The sequence below is a fragment of the Balaenoptera borealis genome, assembly GCF_965194805.1.
Source record: "Balaenoptera borealis genome assembly, chromosome: 8".
NCBI lineage: Eukaryota > Metazoa > Chordata > Mammalia > Artiodactyla > Balaenopteridae > Balaenoptera > Balaenoptera borealis.
The window spans coordinates 111,739,022-111,754,543 of NC_138865.1; the positions used below are offsets into that span (position 1 = coordinate 111,739,022).

The following is a 15,522-nucleotide window of genomic DNA, read 5'->3' on the forward strand; positions in this document are numbered from 1 at the left end:
TATTTATTTATTTATTTATGGCTGTATTGGGTCTTCATTTCTGCGTGAGGGCTTTCTCTACTTGCGGCAAGCGGGGGCCACTCTTCATCGCGGTGCGCGGGCCTCTCACTGTCGTGGCCTCTCTTGTAGCGGAGCACAGGCTCCAGACGCACAGGCTCAGTAATTGTGGCTCACAGGCTTAGTTGCTCCGCAGCATGTGGGATCCTCCCAGACCAGGGCTTGAACCCGTGTCCCCTGCATTAGCAGGCAGATTCTCAACCACTGCGCCACCGGGGAAGGCCCAGGTGCCCACATATTTAAACCAAGGCTCTCCCCTCCATGTCACTAATTTGCTGGCTGCCTTTGAATAAATAACCTTTCCAAGCCTCAGTTTGTTCATCTTTGAAATGAAGTTCCTCATGGGACGGTGGTGAGGAGTGGCCAAGGAGGTAACAATCAGGGAACACAGAGCCCATAGGTGGGCAGATTGGCATTCAGAAATGTCCAGTCCAGCTGCACCCCTTCTCCACCAGACAGGCCCCATCCCTCTGCTGTGCTGAACTCGAGGCTCTCTTGGCCTATAATGCCTTTCTTCTTGCTTCTCAAACCTCACCACCTCCTGGAGTCTCCTCTGATCTCAGGACACTATGTAGGACTCTGCTTTGAGCCCCACAGCCCCCAGTGCTTACCCTCTTGGCGTGCCCCTATCCCTTGGGCCCACTGATGAGTCAGTCCCCTGGACTTGGAGCCTCTCCAGGGCTGGGACAAGCCTACTTTCCTCTGTGGTCCCAAGGCCCAGCCCAGGGCCTGGCCCCGTGAAGGCCTTGGTGACAGTGATGAGGGGTAAGGAGTGATGCACCCTCAGTTTGCTCCTCAGGCGTCGTTATCATGGAGACAGCTGAAACTCGGAGACTTAGACACTGTGTCCAAAGCCCAGGCCTCTGTTGGGGGCAAATGGGTTGGCTGGAGGGATAGAACCTGTTCCAGGGGGAGGAATATCATGACTCACACACCTTATGGGCCTGCTACAGGTGATTCCTTAAGGGTTTGATGCTATGGGTGATGATCCTACAATCCTATGATGATCCAGGGTTTGATCCTATGGGTGATGATCCTACGATCCTGTGATGATCCGGAGTTTGATCCTATGGGCGATGGGCGTTTGGAAGGGTCTTGAGTTGGAGAGTGGCTCCCTGAAGCACGTGCGTGGCCTGTGTGGAGGCTGGGGGTGGCGGTGTGGGAGGGCGCTGCGGGTGTTAGGGTGGATGAGAGGGGATGGGGGCTGGCCTGGGTGAGTGGGGGAGAGATGGGCAGCCTGGAGCAGAGATGAGGAGGGGCCCAGTGTCGGCAGTCTGGGCTCCTACCTGGAGACACTTGTGTCAGGGAGCAAAGTCGAGGCTGCAGGTTGAAAGAATATTCCGCTGTGGCTTAAACTGCTTCAGGACCTCAGGAGTGATTCCTGATGGGCCCGTCTCAGTGTCCTCATCAGTAAAGAAGGGGTGATGAGCTCTTTGCCCTTTGACTTGATGCCTGGATTTGGGGTGGGGGTGGAGATAGAGTGAGGCCAAGGCGCATAGGGTCAGACTAAGAGTGAGGGGGGAACAAGAAGAATCAGGAAGCAGCAAGGAATTCCTGCAAGAGACTGAAGGGACTGTTGACTCCCAGTGGCTCATTGTGAGCAGGGGGCTTGCGTGTGGCTGGGGTGTGTTCAGAGGGGAAAGGCCTGGCTGGGGTGGAGGCTCCATGCCCCATGCCCGGTGCCTCCTCCACAAATGCCAGCTCTTTTCTCTTAACGGTATGGAATTATTTATATAGAATTATCAGCTATCATTTTTAAACAACTCCTCCTCCTACTGCTATTATTTCCTTTTTAACAGAGCATCCATCAGGGGTTTACATGTGCTATCATCTTCTAGTTTTCACCTTTACATGGCTTCATTTTATAAGTGAACTCAAGGCCCAGAGAGGTGAAGTGGCTTATCCAAGATCACACAGCAAGGATTTGAACCCCGATCTGTCTCCCCTGGAAGCACCTGAGGATCAGTAGGGGTTAGCCAGGTGGGGGGAGGGGGGAGCTAGGTGGAGGGCACAGGAAGTGCAGGGGCCAGAGGTGTGAAGCAGTGGGTTGCAGGAAGCAGTAAGAGTCTCTGTGGAGCTGATGTGGTGGGTGACCGGTGTCAGCTGGGATTGGGGTCAGGAGTAAGGAGGCCTTGGTTGCTGCGCTCTAGAGTGATGACTATCTGGAAGCCTTGAAGTTTGATAAGGGAGGGTGGTGTGGTCAGGATGGCATTTTTGGTGGCATTTGTGGCAAACGGTTTGGTGTTACGGAGGGTGTTCAGTCCGGGAGGCTGGTGTGGTTGTCGGTGTGGACTCCCCAGAACCTCTCAGCTGCCTAAGGCTGAAATTCCACCCAAAAAGAACCTTTGGCTTTCTCCCACCCACCGCCCCAGCCCTTCGTCAGCTGGGTGTCGGGGTGGGAGGCCCCTCACCTCCACATCCTCAGCCTCTCTCACAGCTTTCTTGTGAAAAACAAGGCCGGCGCCTACCAACTTGCTGGGGACAATGTGCGAATAAATGATAAAATATGTAAAGCTCACAGCAGCCGCTTTGCGAAGGGAAAAAAAAAGTGCCAGGGATGTGTTATTTTCCCTAAATCTGAATCTCCGCGTGTTTTTTTTCTTGGGATGAGAAGCCGGAGTTAATGGGAGTGCATCCGCCCAGGGAATACATTTATTTTCCCCGATTTCCAGGCAGTCTCATTAATCTGCAAGAGCCCCGGTTTTCTAACTCGCTTCCTGGGGAGCCCATTGTATTGTCACCATGATTGAATTCCGATTTTCGCCTTATCGATTGATTGATTGATTGGTTGGTTGGTCTGGAGGAGTCAGAAGGGAAGCTGTTCAGACGAGCAGCTCTGAGCGTTAATGTTTGTCTGTGGCACGTTGTTGCGGAGTGTTGGGGGGAGCGGGCTGGGGCCAGAGGTTCCCCCGGCCTACCCGGTCATTGGCCTGTCTTACAGCTGCTGTGTGGCACGCAGCGAGGGGCTCACAGCGTCAGGTTTGGTGTGAGGCCGTGTTATGGGGTCAGTGGCACCCAGGGGGTGAGCCGGCTCTTCCCAGGATCTGTCTGGGCGTCGCTTCCCACAGAGGGTGAGCCTAGCTTAGCCCAGGAGCCCCTTTGTGCCCCCTCTCAGAGCCAGGTAATGCCAGGGTGGTTCTAGAGGAGACGGGTCTGCCACACCCCTCCCACCCTGGCCCCCCACAGGGTCCAGCACCCACTTGGGATGCAACCCAGACGTTTTAGAATGGATGAATGCGGGCGAGCGGACTAATGTGCCAGATACTGTCTGGGTGACTTGACATACCTGGGTGAGGTCTCATTTCATCATCACCAGAACCCATTTTTCTGCCGGGGAGACTGAGACTCAGAGAGGTGAGGATCGTGGCCAAGACACCCAGCAAAGAAGGCGCGGGGCTGGTCTTCACACGCATCTGACCCTCCACGCCGGTTAGAGCGCCGTCCCCTCTACTTAGCCTTTCCCTCCTGATGCCAAGCTCCCCTAGGGCTGCACCCGGCTGCCCAGACCAGGTCCACACTCCCCCTTCCCTTGGTGCAGGTGGAGGCGGGGCAGGTGGGACTCCTGTGTGCCAGGCACACCCTAGGCACTTTGCTTCCACGATCTTATTGAACATGTCAAGCAAGCTTTTTAGGGAGGGCTCCCCGTTTTCAGATCATGAAAAGTGAGGCTCAGAGAGGTGATGAAAGTTGGCCAAGATTTCCTAGCAAATAGGCGAAGGACCCCAGATTTAAATTCAGGGAGGACATTCACCTGCTGGAACAGTCTTGCTGGTGGAGAACGGGTAGTTTTTGTGGGCTGGCTGGGGGCGTGATGATTTAGAAGGCTAGACTTTTTCAGTGGTCTAGCCTGGGGCATGATATCAGAGGCTTTCCCACCAAGAAAGAGCAGGGAGTCCAGCAGGGTCAGGTGGGGCTGGTGGGGCCTCTCTTGGCTCCCCGGGAAACGTGGGGCAGTAAGGCCCCCAAAGCAACCCCAGTCCTTAGACAGCCTGCTCCAGCCCTTCTCTTTCTGGCTTCAGTTGCCCCACCTGTGCAGCGGGAGGAAGGGAGGACCCCACTTATCTGTTGAGTGCTGATTATTTGCTAAGCAATTTGCTGCACCATCTGATTTCATTGTCCCAGCGACCCGTGAAGCCTTATTTGTACCCGCCGGCCCACTCCTCAGCTGCATTTCCCCCGTAGCACTTATTGTGTCAGCAATGACCGTGTCTGTTTGCTGCCATGTCTGGATCCACCTCTTGACCACACACCTCTGGAGGGACAAGGCCCTCTCTGCCTTGTGCCGCAGACAGTGCTTGGCTCCGCGAGCCTCTCAAGAAAAGCCTGGCAAATGATGACGGAATAAAGGAACCTCGTTTTCTTGGAAAGGAAACAGAGGCCCACAAAAGCACAGCTCTGTGCCCTCGGTCACCCACCGGGGCAGGATGGAGCCCCTGCCCGTCCGGGGCCATCTGGGGCCTCTCTCACTGACCGGCCTTCAGCCTGGAATTCCAGGTGCGCCTGGGTCCCCGCAGGTTCATGCCGCCCAAAGAAACTTCCAGTCCGTGCCTGTGGCTTTGGATCAGCTCAGAAAAAGCGTGTCCTATGACTGCTCAAGGAATCTGGGCATTTAGCCCAGAAAAGAGTGTGTTTCCTGGCTTCCTGAGAACTGGGGCCCACCCTGCCCCTGGCCTGGGCGTGCAGAAGGGGAGGGAGGGAGAGATGGACTCCAGCCCTGGAAGGCGAGGGCGTCCGGCCTTATCATCTGAGGTTCTTGAGACTGTCCCGGCCAGGCCACCCCGGCACGGCCAGGCCAGAGTTCCCCCAGTGCTGGGGGCATCTCTGAGATGGGATTAGCGCTCTCGAGTTACTGGAAAAGAAACATTCCTTGAACTCAGACAGCTTTTTAATCCCCAGCGGCTCTGCCGGCACACCTCACTGGTCACCACGAGGCAGACGTGGGTTCAGCGGTCACGGAGCACAGGGTGACTGGCTTCCATTGGGTCATCAGGCCGCCGGGGCCAGATGTTTCGAAAGCTCCTCCCCACAGCGCCAGGCATCTGGCCTCTCCCTCCGAGGCCGGGCGTGGGTTTACGAGGTGTCTTTGAAGAGGGCTGGAGTCATGCGGACCGTGATGTCTGCTCGTTGCATAATTTCACAATTTGATTTTCTTTTCACAAGAAGGGCCAGTGCTTCTCTCTCCCTCTCCCTCCTCCTTTTCCTTTTTATTTTCTTTTCCTCTTGATCCTCCCTCATTGACTGGCCTGGAATGCCTCCCTCCAGCTGGGAGAGCACCCAGTCCTCAGAGGGGATTAACTGGAATTACCCACAGGTTAACTGGAATATACTTGTCAAGTTTCTGAGATGGAGAAAACCTCCTTTTTGTACTCAGAGGAGAGTGGAGGAGGCTAGCCTCCCTTCTCCTCGGCGAGGATTGAAAAAAGTCACCCAGCAGGGCACAGCGGCTGGAGTTTGGTTCCCAAACTGTGTGACATTCTCGCTGATCCATGGTGACATGAGAAAACTTAAGGACAGGCCTGGCATCAGCTACTTTCTTATGTCGGGTGTCCTTCTTTTATGCAGGATGGTGATCACAGATAGAAATTTTATTTAGATGTCAGAAAATGTTGGCAACCTTATGTCTGTCTTCAGAATTTGGGGGACGCTTTACAGGCCTGTGAAATCCCCAGATCTGGGAACCACTGATTTACTTCCTCTTCAGCACCCAAAACAGAAGTTGAGGCTGAGGGTGTCTTCGATAAGTCTGCAGTGCCTGGAGAACCTGGGAAACTGCGGCTGCACGTGAAAGCCAGCTGTGCTGGGGTTGGTGGGCTGGGGCGGGGGGAGTGTATTCGTTTCCTAGGGCTGCCATAACAAATCAGCACAAACGGGGTGGGCTGAAACAACAGAAATTTATTCTCTCACAGTCCTGGAGGCCAGAAGTCCAAAATCAAGGTGTTGGCAGGGTTGGTTCCTTCTGGAGGCTCTGAGGGCAAGTCTGTTCCATGCCTCACTCCTGGCTTCTGGTGGTTACCAGCAGTCCTTGGCATTCCCTGGCTTGTAGACACATCGCTGCAATCTCTGTCTCTGTTGTCACATGGCCTTCTCCCTGTGTGTCTCTGAGTTCAAGTTTCCCTCTGCTTTAAAGATGCCAGCCATTGGATTAGGGCCACCCTAATCCTGTGTGACTTTATCTTAATTTGATTCCGTCTGCAAAGACCCTATTTCCAAATAAGGCCACATTTCCGGGTTCCAGGTAGACGTGAGTTTTGTAGGGATGCTGTTCGACCTGGTACAGGGACCTGAGGGGTGAGGAGGCAGGCCTGTCTGGATAGGGCATAGCTGAGCCTTAGTACTTCGGAGTGTCTGCAGCCATTTGGGTTGGGTTAACTAGGGTACACAGGGGCCCCACCAACATTCCCACAGAGGAGACGGAAGCGCACAAGGACCCCGGTCCAGGGAGGGAGAGCTGTCACCACAGCCAGGGCCGGGTCGTGTCACCCCCGCTGAATGGACTCAGAGACTCGGGAGGTGACCTGGCCAGGGTGTCGCTGACCCCAGTGTCCGTGCTCTGGGTCCTAGCCTCACTGGCCACAAGCACTTAGTCCTTCGGTGGCACCAGCCAGGGCAGCTTAGAGCCGAGAGCCTCTCCTCTCCCTGCGTGAGCCGCCAGCCCTGGCTGTGCTCCCTGGGCTGGGAGAGCGGCCCCTCCCCATAATGACAGTGCCCCGCCCTTCTGGGTGGCGCCTGCCCGTGCAGCCTCTGCCTGCTTTGTGGGTAAAGGGCAGCCTGCAGGGCGGGAAGGAGGGATCCAGGCTCTTCTATTCCCCCAGGGACGCTTATCTCTTTTTGGCAAAGGCCCTGTAACCAGATGTTTCCGGGGGAGCGTCCCAGCCCGACCCCTACTGGCCCAGTGATCTTGAGCAAGCAAGTCCCAGGCCTCTCTGAGCCTCACATCTCCTCTCCCAGGTGATAGGAGTAGGGATTTCTGCCCATCTCAGGATTAGGGGATGGCTGAGTGAGTTAGAGGTTGTAACCACCTTTTATGAATCCTTCCGGTGCCTAGCACGGAGGCTGGCACACAGCTGATGCTCAATAAATACTCACCAAATAGGAGAGAGTGTCTTGGAGCCCAGAATGTAAACTTTATGGCCCTCCTGAGATAGGGCCCCAGCAGGGTCTCTTGAGAGGGAGGCTCCGTAGGCATTTCCTTCCTCCTGTCCATGAACAGTTACCTGGGATGACCAGGGAAGGGGTGGGGAGGTCAGTGTGCATGTAGCGTAGGCGGAGGCTGGTTGCTGCTAAACTGTGACTGGGGCTTTAATTCATCACGTAACCCATTGAGTAAAATCATACCTAGATTTGGTACCACAAGAGGCAGAGTGTGCAAAAGAACCCTGGAAGGGGAGTCTGGAAACCCGAGTTCTGGCCCTGGCTTTGCACCCCTTACCAGCTCTGCATGCAGATGTTCGCTCCCTCCCCTCTGCAGACCTGAGGCCGCTGCTGTCCTTAGCGCCTCTATCCCCCAGCTGATGCTGGGCTCGCCTAGCCTGCAGGCGTTTGCACGGGCTGTGCCTTCTGCCTGGAGTGGCCTCCCCTGCTCCTCCGCTCAGAGCAGCTTCCTATTAATGAGGAAACACCCCCCGCCTCCACAGGCAGGCTGGACAGAGCTTTCCCTGTGTTTCCACACCCTGGGTGTACAAAGCAGCCATCACATGGGGTTGCAGGTGTCGGCTTATGGGCCTCCTGTCTCTCTCTAAACAAGGAGCCCCACTGAGGATGGAGGCTGGTCCCAGTATGTGTTGGTCGATTCAACAAACGGTTTAATGTCCTTGGACACATCACTTCTCTGCTCTGAGCCTCAGTTTCCTGTCTTCCTGCTTTCAAGTATAGGAAGTAGACTGGTGGATTCTTCGGGGTTTTTTCTGAGGTCTCTGGTGAGACATGAGACCTCAGATGAGTGGATTCAGGGTTTCTCCTGCTCCCAGGAATAAAACAGTGGCGTGGCGGCGACTGCACGTGTGTTTAATGACCACCTGCCATTGATGCAATGATACGAATGCGGCGTGGGAGATTTTCTGGGTGCTCAGCTCAGCATTCCCAGTTAGTGGATTCCAGTGTCTTTGGAAAGGCGGGACTGAGGCAGCCTCCACGGGGTGATTCTAATTGCTGTTGGGCCAACCCTCCCAACCCGTCCCTCTGCAGGGATTCTTCCCATGTGTGGAGGGAAGCCCGTGTGCGTCTAGGGTCCGAGACTCCAGGTGCACCGGCCCCACAGAACTCTCCCTGTGCTTCCGTGTCTGGCTGGAGCTCCCCTTCATGATGCAGACAGCAGGCTCCACTGGGATTCATCCCCAACCCCCTGCGCTCCAGACCGGCACCAGATTTCAAACCCCACCTTTGCCGTCTCCCAGCTGTGGGAGTCGGCACCTCTCTGAGCCTCAGTCTCCCCATCTGCAAAATGGAGATAGTAACACCCACCCTTGGGAATGACCGGGTGGACCCAAACACGTGGCACAGTGCGTGGCATGGGGTGGGAGCATGTTCTCACCATGAGCGTTCCTTACTCTAGAGATCAGAGTGAAACAGATCAGCAGTCTGTTTGTTGAAGCCAAAAAATGTCCGTTGTCTGAAGAATTTTGTTTTGGGAGACAAGCCCAGGTTTTGGGTCAGAACCTTATGCCCTCAGGAATTTCATGGTTGAGCATCCAGGCAGATTTTATAAGCTTGGTGACCACCCAAGCCTTTGAGCCTTCCACGTGGATGTTCCCAGGTCAGGCTCTTCGGGAATCTCTTGCACAGCTGGGCTGCTTGTCGCGTCGGTAGCGTGATTTCCATAGAGCAGGTTCTGTCTGGCTATGAATAGATGTTTTTTTCTCTCTTTCTTGGATGCCTGAATGGCAGTCTCCCTCCTGCGGTCCCAGAGGCCGACCTGAGTGTAAAACTCCAAAATGGACATCAGAGCGGGGTCGTCCATTCCTGCTTGGACTCTCGGCTCCCAGCGAGGCTCAAAGAGGTGGGTCGTTGGCTGCCGTGACCTGGGAGTTTCCCGAGGGTCTCCCAAGCTAAAATAGTTATAAAGGCTGCTGAACAAAGTGAAGGAATCAGAGTTCACGGATAAGGTAGCAGCTCAGAGCAGCAGGCGAGTTAAGGAGGATGGTTTAGTGTCTTTAGAAACCTGCCTGCTGGCATCCAAGCCACAGATGGGCAAAGCCCCTGAGGGCAGGAAGGACCTGGAGATACCCCTGCTGCAGGCTGGAGGGCCTTGTGGCTCAGTGGTTGGAGTGTGGGTTCTGGAGCCACGCTATCTGGCTTCAAACCCCAGCTGTGCTATATAAGGGGTAAATAGGTTAACCTCACTTAAGTGCATTAGAGCAAGGCTTGGTACGTAGTAAATAAATCAGGGTAAACTGAGGCCCAGAGAGGGCAAGGGACTTGACTGTGGTCACCCAGCAAGTCATCAGAGCAGCCAGACAGAAACTCATGATTCCTAGTCTTGTGGACACTTCCCTCCTCCCCTGGCCCCCTCAGTCAGACTGTTTCAACTCTGCCTTCTGCAGAGGAAATCGCATGACCCCTCAGCCCGTAAGAATTCAGACTGTACAGAATTTCGGAAACCTCTTCGGGCTGGCTGGGGGCCTTGTTGCAATTCCATTCAGCTGCTAGTTCTTTTTTCTTCCCTTTTTTCCTTTGAAAGCTCTAGAGAGTCTCCTTTTCTATCTCTCCAAAGAGAAAAATTAACCTTTTGGCAAAGGAGTTTGAAGACTTAGGTCCCAGTTGTGTGTCCCTGAACCAACCCCCGCCCTCTTTCTGGGCTTCAGTTTCCCCATCTGTAAAATGAGAAGAATCCCCCCCCCCACCCAACGACAGGCTGGATGACCCCCCCACCTGCCAGCCTGTAATTTCTTTGGGAACAAGCGAGCTGAGACGTGCCGCCCAGAGCACAGGTCTACGTTGACGGTCGGGTGAGTGCGGACTAAACTAAAGCTGGTGATGCATCCTTCTAGGAAGTGAGGTGAAACCCATCAGAAATGCTGCCCACTTCCGCCCACCTCCTAGTTTCAAAGGTTATTTGAGTCATCAGAGTTGCCAGTACTTTTCTTGCTCTCCTGTTTCAGCGAAACGCTCCTCGACCATTCTGGGCTGAGGCTGGGTGGCCAGGACTGTCTCATCTGCAGGCCCCCAAGGCGTCACAACCGAGGGGCTTGGTGGGCACAGCAGCCACGAGCTCTGGAAGCTGCCAGCCTAGGAGATGAATCTTGCTCCCAGGCTGGTGACACCACCCCTCTCTGAGCTTCAGTCTCCTCATCTGTGAAATGGGTGGGTGAGCCCCGCCAGCAGGGTGAGATGGCAAGCCCAGAAGAGGGGGATGGGAGCCCCAGCTCACGGCCCTCTTCCTTCCTGCTTAAGAGGCCCTGGCTCTCCTGGGCTCTGGCTGGGGCTCAGGAGATGTTCATATGCCCAAGGCCTCCCTGGCTCTGGGGGGACAGAGGGACATTTGGCCAAGCCAGGAAGCCTAGAGGCAGACCCTCACCCATCAGGGCCATCAGCATCCTGAGCGCAGCCCTCTCAGCCTTCCGATGGGGAGCTGAGGGCCCAGGAGGGGAGGGACCCAGAGCAGGGAGGCTGTGGAGCCAAGACTAGAACCGAGGATCCTAGACCCGGAGTCCCCTCGCCCTGGGTTCTCCCGGCACCATCAAGGGGGCCAGCCTGGCTGGGCCTGGGAATTCAGAGATGGGTGCCATGGTGGGCCTGGAGTGGACTTGGAGCTGAGCCCTCTCTTGATAGGCCCTGGCAGGGGCCTCGGGCAAGTCATGCCCAGCCCTGAGCCCTCATTTCCTCATCTCAAAATTGGGCACCATTCCTGCTGTGCCCACCTATCACAGTTGTCATGAGGCTTCATAAGATGGTGTGGGTAAAAATCCCTCTGCAGACAATCAAGAACTGTCCAGATGTGGAGGATTTGATATTTGTCGTCCCCTGGGGCATTTCTGTATCCCTATCACTGAGACAGTGTCTGGTACACAGTAGGTGCTCAGTAAGTGTTGCATTAGTGAATGACAATAGGTATCATTTATTAAGCACCTGCTATATATCAAGCATCACCCAGGGAACTTGCCATGAGGTGCTGGGAGTTTAGGTGTGTCACCCTTTTACAGATAAGAAACCTGAGGCTCAAAAAGTGAAGTAACTTACTTAAGTTCACACACAAGTGGTATGTGAGGAAGTCAGGATTCACACCTGACTCTTAAGCCCGTGTGTCCTTCCAGGTGCTCACGAGGGCCTGCTGGGTCACCCCCTCCCTGGGATATGCTGGTGTTTAACAAACAGGTCCCTGGGCAGAGGGGTGGCGGGGTGGGAGGGAGAGAGATTTGTACAAAGCCTTGATTTGTAGCATTTGCCAGTTTCCAGGGTGTAAGTATTCCTACCGTGCCTGATTGCAAGCAACCAACATGATAACTGTCTCACAAAGTCCCTGAGAATTTAGCAAGCAGCCCCCGCAAGCCATTAGTCGCGGCTCCAGTGCACCTGCGCACGCCTCTGCTTTGTACAGCCCCTCCTGTGCCCAAGGAAGGCCACAGACTTAGCAGTGTCCGCTGGCCTGGGACAGCAGACTGGAACCAAGCAGATGGCTTGGGTGGGCCTACCTGTGCTTCTAGACCCCTCAACCCTCTCCCTCCAAGGCCCCTGGAGCTGCCTGGGGTCTCGGTATCACACAAAGACTCGGGGGGTGGCGTGGATGAGATGCGAAAACTGATCCGCAACACCGAGACTGGAATATTAAGGCCTGCCAGCCCCACCGTGTGCGATATTCCTGCCAGGCCCGGAGCAGAGCCCTGTAAACGCCGGGATATAATGGACAATAAAAGTCGCCGGAAAATAGTGAGTCTCCTAGGACCACTGTCATCCCTGCCACACGCTGCTTGCTGGAATCACGAGCCCTGTGATCATGAGGCACGATCGTCATGTAAATATATAGGGTCTCTCGCCAGCCAGCACGGGCCAAGATTTATTTTATTGAGGCAGTGGGGGGAGGGGGATGGCTCAGGTTCATCGTCTTGGTAACTTTGTAAAATGCTTTGCCATCACTTCCAGCTTCTGGGAAAATGCAGCAGGAGCCAGTGTGGCCTCTCCCATCCTCCCGAAAAGGGGGAGATCCCCAGAGGCCGTGGTCCCCTCCTGCCACATTCACAGGCCCAGGGGCCTGGTTGGCCACGAGACTGGGGTCCCCTGGGGTCCCCTGGGGAATGAAGACCGGCCTTATTGTGACAATTGGTTCACAGAGTGGGTTGCCAGAAATATTTGTTGCAGGGATATCGCTGTTGAATGAGCACTGGTTTTTAATGGTGATAACGGTAATCATAATAGCAGCAGCAGCCACATTGATTGAGCTCTTGTGTATACCTAGTCCTGATAGTCCTGAGCTGCTGGCATTCTGCCGGCGTGTCCTCCACGCGGTCCTCATAACAACCCCACGAGGTCGGTCCTACACAGCCCCCTGTTTACAGAGGAGGGAACTGCGGAGACATGGCTACAGGCCTGACCCGAGCTCCTGCGGCTGGACAGAGGCAGTGCAGGATTTGAACGTCAGACTCCAGAGCCTGTGCTGGGCTGCCTTACCTCACTTCCTGGCCCTTGGGTCCCAGATCCAGTGCCACTACCTCCCTGCAGCCCCCTTGATCGGCCCAAGGTGGAATCAATGGCCCCTACTTTGATTCTGTAACACAGTTAAGCACTTGGGTCTGGTTCCCCCACGAGGACTCAGACCTACACTGCCATCCAGGCTCTGCCTCTCTCCAGCGGGGACACCTCCAGCGAGTCACGAGACCTCACTAGCCTCACTTTCCTCATCTGTCAAATGGACGCACTGTCTGCCTTGCAGGGTCGTTTTGTAAGCACGTGAGCTGCCAACACCCCTCAAGGATCTGGCCCTGCACCTGGCCCTTAAGGGATGCTCTGCGTGTGGACCCCACTGTGTACACGTCGCCACTTCCATGGCTGTGTGTCTGGGAGCCGGGAGGCCTCTGAGCCATCCCCCCACATGGCTGCGGCTTGTTGCGAGTGGGGAGGGCAGTGTGCAGGGGGCTGGGGGGCTCACAAAATCTTCCAAGGTCAGAGAGAGTGTCCCTTAGCAATTCCAGACCCAGAAGGTCTGGTTTTCCTCCCAGACATGAGCACAGGATTAGATACAGGCTCCTGGAGCTCAGTTTCAGGGCACGCCAGCGAGTTGCAGATTCTCCATCAGCCTCATAAAAAGTGTCGGCACGATAAGAGCCCTCCCAAGACTGCAGAGCCCGACCCACCCATGTTGTAGGTGGCGAAACCAAGACCCAGAGACAGGCCATGACTTTCCCAAGGCCATGCGGCCCTTTGAGAGTCCCAGACCCCGTGAGTCCTGAGCCACCATGCCACACGCCGCGGCTCAGAGCGGGATTCACCCTCGAGGGGTTACAAATGGCCTCATAATTTCCCAGGCCCGACTCGGGGTCCGCGAGGATCCTGTGGGGAATATGACACAGGAAGGCCCAGGGCCACTGTGGTGCGGCCCTGGAAGCTGAGATAGTGTGCTGGCCCGTAACTCTGCGTGGGGTGGCAGGACTAGATGGAGGAGACACTGTCCCCCACAGACCGAGCCACGCTGAGCCGCACGGAGGTCGTGCTGGAGGCTCGCGGTGACCCAGGAGGCCCTGAGAGGCTGGGGGCTGATGGGACTGCGAGCCCGTCTGTGCCCCTCAGCACAGCTCCACCCTCTCTTCTGTGTCCCAGGTGGACAGGCGGGGAGTGACTGCAGTGCGTGTGTGCCCGCGGGCATGGAGGCTGATCGGAGCCAAGGTAAACTTCAGGAAGGTTCTTGCCATCCTGGCCCCGGAGGAAGAGGAAGGCTCCAGGAATCTGTGTTTTCCCTGGGTGCTACCATGTCCTACATGGGAGCCCTGGAGGGAATTCCTCTCAGCAGAAAGGAGGCCGGAAGCAGAAGAAAAACAATGGTTAGGCAGAAAGTGTCCAATCTGGGGGCCTGACCGGCCCGTCTGGAGCCTCTGCGATGTGTGCAGGCTGATGCCGCCCACCTCGCCGGGTCGTGGAGGACGGTCCTCCAGGGGTGCCCCGTGAACCGGGGCTCGGGCGGGGGGTCCACCCAGGCCTGTGGACGGCTGGCCTGGGCCCAGCCGCAGTCACCCAGGGGCCGGCACCTGGCATATGCCCGACAGTTGGGCCCGGCTGGCGGGGAAGGTGTGCTGGCAGGTGGCCGAGTCCCGGTGCCAGGATCTGGCTCCGTGTGTCCTCTGGGGCCTCAGCTGCCATATGCCCTCGTCAGTCCCAGCGGTCGAGCTGCAGATGGGGCGCGGGGGGTGGTTTGCCCAGGGTGGAGCTGGCTCTCATTCTGGAGAGTAAGGCACGTTCCGACCACGGGAGCTCTTTTCGGAGATGGAGGGCTGGGGCTGGCCTGGAGGCGTCCCTGCCTTCTCCCACGTGCCCGCAGGTCCGCCAGCCTCCATGCCTTTGATCCCACTGTGTCCTCGGCTGGAATTCCCGTCCCCTCTGGTGCGAAAACTGCTTATCCTTCCGGGCCACCCCAGACTCCACCTCCTGTAAGAAGCTGTCCGTGATCTTGCCTGGGTCACGAAGTGAGGGTCTCTCAGTCCTTTTCTTGGGGACACTTTGCATGCTCTTTTCTGGCTTGTGGTTATTTGTCCCCGTGTTTCTGGGTTCTCTCCTGTGACACCGTAAGAGCAAGGGGGTTTCCATCCATGCGATCTTGGGGTCACCAGTGGTCAGCACAGGCCCGGAACGGAGACGGCAGCTGGAAGGATGTGTAGAAAGAAGGGAAGGTGGGAACACTCAGATCCTGGATCCACAGCCTGGTGTGGGAGAGCACGGGGCCAGAATAAGGATTAATAATCAACAGTAACTCCAGTGACTGGGGCTCTAGTATGTGTCAGGCCTGGGGCTAAGCACCTTTGAGGCCCCCGATGTTATGGAGTCCTCCACAGCCCGGGCGATGCATACTATTTGTGTCCCAGTTTTACCCGCGAGAACCCCGGGGCCCACATAGCTGAGGCGCGCCAGAGCCAGGACTTGAACCCAGGGCTGCTGCCTACCAAGGCTCTCATCTCTTAGGCAACAGATATTTTTGGTTCAGCTCACAAAAGAGAGATTAGAAAGGGTTAAGCTTTTAAAGGGACAGCAAGAAGATTTATAATTCTTAGCGTTGGCTGGCCCCCATGGGGGTGGGTGGGAATGGAGCACTGTGGGTGAGGGAAGGACCCCTCATCCCTCCCAGGCTGGTTTGACCTCGGCGTCTGCTGTCAGCGTTCTGGGTTCTGGGGTGGGGGTGAGGGGTTGGTAGAGCCTGCAGGGCAAGTTCCTTTGCCTGACCATGTGGGTATGGGGTGGGTTTAGGAGGCCGGGTCCTGGCCAGGCACTGCCACTGCTGTGCCCATGGCCCTAGGCCAGTCTCTTGCCCTCCTGCCGCAGTTTCCTGGA

At 56.1% G+C, this 15,522-nt stretch overlaps 1 protein-coding gene and 1 long non-coding RNA gene across 3 annotated transcripts in view; both read left to right on the forward strand.

The window, feature by feature from the left end:
- Window positions 1–15,522, forward strand: part of LOC309633958 — a 253,401-nt gene that overhangs the window by 110,683 nt on the left and 127,196 nt on the right. The gene's annotated exons all lie outside the window — the stretch shown is intronic.
- Window positions 1–15,522, forward strand: part of NEK6 (NIMA related kinase 6) — an 84,403-nt gene that overhangs the window by 16,818 nt on the left and 52,063 nt on the right. The window contains exon 1 of one of the 2 annotated variants that reach the window (XM_082403341.1): window positions 8,899–9,052. The exons of the other annotated variant lie outside the window; for it this stretch is intronic. Coding sequence (XP_082259467.1) covers window positions 8,926–9,052 — 127 coding nt within the window. The 5' untranslated portion in view covers window positions 8,899–8,925. Of the gene's footprint in view, window positions 1–8,898; window positions 9,053–15,522 lie in introns of those variants that run through there. 2 annotated transcript variants of the gene reach the window in all.